This window comes from Cupressus sempervirens, chromosome 1 (genome assembly GCF_028749045.1).
Source record: "Cupressus sempervirens isolate cs-2001-9-10 chromosome 1, ASM2874904v1, whole genome shotgun sequence".
NCBI classification, from domain to species: Eukaryota; Viridiplantae; Streptophyta; class Pinopsida; order Cupressales; family Cupressaceae; genus Cupressus; species Cupressus sempervirens.
The window spans coordinates 485000672-485007394 of NC_143118.1; the positions used below are offsets into that span (position 1 = coordinate 485000672).

Below are 6723 nucleotides of genomic sequence, written 5' to 3' on the forward strand. Positions count from 1 at the left end.
ACATTATTTACCTGTCAATTTTAAGCTACGCATTCAGAGCTGTTTTAAGTGAGAATCTATTTAATTTAATTAAAAATACGGAATATCCAAATTGTCCTGTTTATGTGATAGTTTTCCCAAAAAAATTATTAAGGAATCGCTTGTAATCTTCCACATTGGGACGTACAGAATATATTTTTTCAAAGAAAATTAAATGCTCTTTGGACGAAAGGATATAACTTGTATGCCCATCAAGATGCTCTTTTCTGTCGCTTTGCCCCTTGCGTGAAGATTATGCTTACATTTGTCTGTGTTTAACACTACAGCAGTATAAATCCGTGATCCATTCCACGAGCTCTATGTCCATCTGAATCTGCATTCTGCATCTGCAAGGTCCAGCACAAAAAATACTCCAATCCAATGGAAAATGGAAATGAAAATGAAAACCCAAATCGCAAATGTCGGGTTATGGGAACAACAGAGCGCAACTGGTGTGCTGTAGTGGATAGCGGCACAGGGACATCCATAACAGGCATCCTGTTAGCCCAATCCATAGACCCCGCCCCCCTCCGAGCAGCCATTTCCATCATCTTATCTTCCCAACCCCTTCTCAGATCTTGGATTTCAGAAAACGAGGGAGAATTCTGCTTTGATTTGGATTCCGCTACATTCTTGGATGTTGAGGTAGTCGATAGGGCTGAGGGGCCTTCAGAGGACGACCCAGATAGGAATACAGAGGCATGGGTGCAGATTGTAGAAGACGAGATGGATGAAGGGTTTCCCAAAGAGAAACCATTCAGAGTCTTCCAAGTTAAGCTCTACAGGCTCCCCGATGCAAACAGCCTCATCATACTTAGGTTCCACAGCGGTGCTGCTGATTATGCTTCTGCAGTGCATGTTTCTTCCCAACTCATGAAGCATTTGAAGGAATGTCTTGGGCTCAATGGGGAGGAATTGGATGGGAAAGTAGCAAATCTGAAGGAGGAGGAGCAGGAGGAGGACATTTTGGTGATGGGGGTTCCATCTCTTGAAGCGGCCACTCCACCTGCAAAGGCCAGGAAATCTTTTTGGGCTCATGGCATTGATGTTTTGGGGTATGGTCTGGCTTCATTTAGGCATGCTATCATTCCCTTGGAAAATGTTGTTGACAAGAGGCAGTCTCGTGTACTCGTTGCTGAATTCAACCAAGATGTGACTCGCCGCATTCTTCAAGTAAGAACTTATTAGTAAAACTGTAAATGTGACATGTTCAGATTCATTAGAGCCCTTTTTATGCCTGGGTTCACATGGAATGGTTCCGCATATTTTAGTTTGGTACTGATAATATTTTACATGGTCAACTCTCTATTGCTAAAAAGAATTATATTATATCTGTCCTAGAGACTGAAGACATGTCATGAGGCTGATTTTATTCAATTTTCATCGTTGGCAGCTATGCAAGGAAAAGTCTTCAGATTTGAATGGATTGTTGGATGCTGCAACATTGAAGGCTGTTGCGAAGTTAAAAGGCATTGGAAGCAGAGGAGAGCACTATGCAGTAGTTGCACTGCTCAACTGCAGGTCCATGTTGGAGCCACCCATACCAGATTCCACTGCTGGTACTTCCTCAATTCACTACTTTTAAATTTAAAATTTGGTTGGAGTAGCGCAAGGGTTGACCTTAATTTCAGTTTCCCAGTAGTAAATTTTTCAACTTAATTTTTCGTACTCGATGTTTCACTCTATAAAGAGTCTAGGTTAATAGTCATTTATTTAGTGTCTACTCGAAGTTTGTGAATGTAAGGTTCAGTATTGTAGACTGGTCCATCTTTTAGAGTTTTAGATCTGTGGTCTAAAGTTATGAGCTTTCATAACCGATTGTATATTCGGATGTGAAAGTTGGGATACATCACACAGTGTTTTTGCCTCACTAGTAACTTCTTTCTTGACATGCTGTCATACGGAGTTCAATTTCTAGATCTGAATTAACTTTTGTTAAGTGTAGATTATTCTTCGCCTCCAATTCTTTATATATATATAGCTTATCCTGTGTATGCCTCTGTACCATAAAATCACATATACAAGAAGCTTCAAGAGGCTACATCTTATAGCAAGGACGATGCTTGATGATTAATTTTTTTTTCAATATCACCTATGACTTGCACCTTCTATTATGCCTGAGAAGTATCTATTCTCAGAATCACTTAGGATTTACATCCTATCTCAGCTCTTTCTTTGTAATAGAAAATGTAGTCACCGAAGCTAACATGTACAATTGGATCATCTGAAAAACTCCAATTTTTCGAACAATGTTGGAGGACACATGCTGTGGCCATTCATGTTGATTGGATTCTTTTATGGGAGTAAGAACGGAGAATCTTTTGTGATATTGTTATTAGGATTCAAATGTGTAGTTTTTTAGTTAAATTAATGGACTTATGTTTCATGAGTACAATGTTGGAGGACACATGCTGTGGCCATTCATGTTGATTGGATTCTTTCATGGGAGGAAGAACGGAGAATCTTTTGTGATATTGTTATTAGGATTCAAATGTGTAGTTTTTTAGTCAAATTCATGGACTTATGTTTCATGAGAATGAATGGAACACCTAGCAGTTAGCACTCATTAGATCTAAGTGATGTTCACAGAAATGAAGCACCAGAACTTCCCAGAAGGTCACAATTTGACTTGTAGTAAAAAATACCTCCTACTTATCGAGAAAACCTGTTGCTCTCTAGTGGAAGAATTGCAACTTGGTCCACCTCTTTAGGGAAGAACTTAGAAAATCCCTTCTGAAAAATACACGTATATGTCATATTTTTTTATTGTTACAACAACTCAAATTTGAGAAATTCACCTGAATATGTTGATTGCCTGCAGGTTTCTACCATTCAGCCATCATGAAGACAATCCATACGAGTGAAACAGTTCCATTGTGGGAGCTTGCAACTAGAGTTACCAAAGACTTCGATCAAGCAATAAAAAACAACAAACATTTCACAGACATGGGTGATTTGAATATGCTCATGGTTCAAGCTCTAGCACGCCCTGCAGTAACTCCATCATCCTCTTTGCGCACCGCTCTCATTTCCACTGCGCGGGACGCTTGTTGCGAAGAAGTAGATAAGGAATTGATTTCCTCTTTAAAAGTGAAGGACTGGATTACCTGCACTTCCTCAAATGGAGTTGGGACTTGTCTTGCGCTGTACCCTGTTCTCAGAAATGGCTGCCTCAGAGTTTCCATTGTCTACTGCAACCCTCTTTACTCTACCGAAACCATCAAGTCTCTGGTGGATGATATTTCATCTATGCTCAATGATCTCGACAATTGATGGAGTTTTCACTGCAATGTGCTTATTCATCAGCCTACATATGCTTTGGTCTCTCTCTTTTACATGTAGTCCTGTTATATTTTTATCTGAAATGAATTCCATAAAATGGAATAAAAATGCTGCATTCTTTCTGGACTAAAAAGCTTTCAGATGGATATTGATTGGGATTGTGCTGGTAGAAACATTATATTCTTTATTTATGGAATATGGTAAGTGTTTTGGATATTGCAATGTGTAAGAAAAGCTTGTTATAGCAAACAGAGACGTCTACATGGGGTTTCAGTGAAAATAATAAATATATTCACTTCTTATAAATCAATCACCGTGTTTGTCTGTGTCATGAGATTTTCATCAAGCATGTCAATATTTATACAGATTCAAGTAATGATGCCCGAGTTTACAATGAGATTTACATCAATCACCTAGGTATATCTTATCAAAAGAGTCCGATATTCCCTTGCAAATGATTTGGAAAGTTGTAAGTTTTATGTTATATTTCTCTTGTCTTTGTACTGGCTTTCGCCACAAATATTGTTCCTCTGCCTTGCTTCTACCAGAAATCAATATACTGGATAAGTGGAAGCAACTTGATTATCACAGTCACAACCTCTGATGCGGCCAGTTGTTTTCTAGATATATTTGATGCGTGGAAGAAGCACGATTATCATTACATATCAAAATTCTAATAAAGGGATCACATCTTATCCTTGGTCTTACAAATAGATTTGCCCCATTTCTGTAAACCAGTAAACGAGTTAAACGGCATAAATGGAGGACATGAAGCGGGCTAATTCTCAGCTAACAAGGTCAGATGATCTCTGCATATTGGTTTTTTGGTAATTCATTTCGTGAAATTTATTAGATTTCAAGTGATGGGTATTTAATAGACTCAACATTGTGATATACTTTATTTTTGTCTCCAAAATGCAGAGAATTCGGAGTTTTTAGGGTTTCTAAGAGACCCCTCTTTTGAGAATCAGCTCTAGCTCTGTCAAGCACCAAATAGAGTCTGCACAATTAGCAGAAAAGATAATGAGATGCACATTGGGGATTATTGAAAGAAAAGATTTTGCAGAGAGTGCAGAAAGGATTTATTATCATTTCAATATCAGAGATGTGCAAAATAGGCAGAGCAGATTTGGTCAAGTGTGTAAATGTATTACAACTATATAAAATGTAATCAATACTGGAAAAATCTCTGCGAGAGCAACATTGAAGGACGCCTAGATTCTGATACCTAATTATTGATAGTGGTGGCCGGGCATTAGAAGCTGGTAATGGAACTCTCTATTTGAAAACTTGGAAAGTAAAAGGTTCAGGTAGATTTATAAGAAAGACTTCTGAGAAATCAAAGAATCCGTTTCAGAGATGGTCGGGCTAAAAAAATTGGAGGGAGGATGTTCCAATCCTATACCTTTCAAAGTCCCCGTATAGATAAAATACTCTGCATATTCATTGATATATTTTAATCTCTCTTTTCTATATTTGTCACTTGTTAAATATCTTAAAAACTAGCACTTGAACTAGAAGAGGGTGCAAGATAACCCAAAAAAGAGGTTAAATTTGAAGAGATGTATAATTGAAGCAGGGATTTCAAATTTGGTAGTATAAAATTAAATCTTTATATAGAGTTGATGCATATATCCATGACTACCTTATTTTGAGGTTTAGAAATCGTACAACTTTAATATATTATTTAATGTCTGTTATCCCAATTCAAGAGTTCATTTGAACTATGGAGTCCTCTTATAAAATAAAGAATTATGTGTGTCATTATTATAAAATAAAGAATTAACAAAATTTGAAAAGCATTGAAAAAGTAACTCGACAACTTGAAATTGTATTGAGCATTTCTTGTGTGTGAACACCTTCTTTGAATTCAACAAATGTCAACCTATAGAAAAGAGTAAGGAAGTTCTTAGGAAGCCTTGAAAAGAAACCAATAAAGGAAAAAATGAATAGTTCTAGAATGTCAAACATTACCATTTTCTACTAAAGTAGGTTCATAGATATGGTTTGCATGCAAGAGTTAGTGCAAATGTGCCTCTTCTTTCTTTCTAGTAATATTGCACGATTTTTATTTTTATTTTCATCTTACAGAAGCGGTCAAACAAAAAGGAAAGCTCTATGCAAAGGCCTTGGATGGATTTGACTCTTGAGATTGTTATGAAGGTGAGGCCTTATCTTTTAGTTCAACCTATACCAATTGTTGCCCTACTTAGGGTAAGACCTTGTGATTTATGTATAGTGAGAGCCCAGGCTGTGGCAAGAGGTATTTGTATACAGTCGCCTTGAGATATGGGTTGTATTGGAATGGTTTTTGGGTTTCTAGGATCCCAAGGTGGTTCAATATAGCTATTGAACTCTACATCACCATATGAAGGCAACAAAGGAGGATTACAGCCTACTGGATGCACTATATCTTTCACCTCTCCTAGAGATCCATTAACAAGACTAGGAGCAATCCAAAGGTTTGTTGTGAGCATAACACATTGAAGTTTACATAATAACACTTCTTTGAATATTTGGTCATCATCAATAGATTTCTCAAGTCTACGACGTGCATTTATCGCAGTGCAAAGTGCAATAGGGACATTTAGTTATTTTAGCATTTTTTTGTTGTGGAGTGAAACTTGTTCATTAGTAGCAAACAAATGTGTTGTGTGGTCAAACACAAGTTGTTCATTTGGAGTGAGATTCTTGTTTGTGCAAATCATTAACAACTCCCAATCATGTAGTAGTAATTCTACGTTGCACATATTTTGTAATGCTTGGCGAAATTGTATTTGAAGTGGATCATCACCTTCCTGCCTAAATATTGTCTCCAATGTTACAACTGTATTAAAATTGTGCCACAATTTTTTTGCATTAGAGTGAGATGCATAGATCGGTTTATTCATAACGGGAGGAAGTTGGGCTAGGTCTCCAATGAGAATCATCGACATGCCACTGAAGCAAAGGTGTTGTTTTTGGGTATAGCTTCATGTAGTCTAGAATAAATTTTTAGTAGTAGTTTGGGACCTATGAAGCTCATCTTATCTATTAAAATATATTGAATATTTTTTATGTCTTCTTGGTATTTTATCAATGCTTGTCCGTGCAGTGATTTCATTTCTCGAATTGGAATTTTGAGAGTTGCATGTATGGTTGATGCATAGATATTGAAAGTTGCAATGTTCGTTGGTGCAAGAACAAGGAGTGGGTTTATTGCGGTGAGCATTGAATTGTGTAGTGCATTTCTTATGCAACTAATAAGGTATGATTTTCCAGTTCCTTCTATGACCATGTACAAAGGTTGAATGGAGAACTTAGATGCAGAGTGGTTTGTAATGATAGAAAGTGCATTTTTATGATGATGTGATAAATTGGAGTTGTTGGTAGAGTGAGAGGTAGAAGATTCAAGAACTAATCCAACCATCTTGTCTCTATGTA

General features: G+C 37.1%; 1 protein-coding gene across 1 annotated transcript; it reads left to right on the plus strand.

Annotated features, from left to right (window-relative positions):
• The first annotated feature begins 338 nt into the window (after positions 1-338).
• On the plus strand, positions 339-3610 carry LOC149578378 (uncharacterized). Its single transcript, XM_089828634.1, has 3 exons — positions 339-1191; positions 1412-1577; positions 2840-3610. The coding sequence occupies exons 1-3, from the start codon at positions 400-402 to the stop codon at positions 3289-3291; spliced, it is 1410 nt and encodes a 469-aa protein (XP_089684760.1). The 5' UTR covers positions 339-399; the 3' UTR covers positions 3292-3610.
• The last annotated feature ends 3113 nt before the right edge of the window (positions 3611-6723 follow it).

Bases quoted from the DNA above. Each gene is read 5' to 3' on its own strand.
- LOC149578378 (XM_089828634.1), top strand. From the start codon at position 400: ATGGAAAATGGAAATGAAAATGAAAACCCAAATCGCAAATGTCGGGTT. The intron at 1,192-1,411 runs GTAAGAACTTAT...CATCGTTGGCAG, and splicing joins TGACTCGCCGCATTCTTCAA to CTATGCAAGGAAAAGTCTTC. The intron at 1,578-2,839 runs GTACTTCCTCAA...GATTGCCTGCAG, and splicing joins CATACCAGATTCCACTGCTG to GTTTCTACCATTCAGCCATC.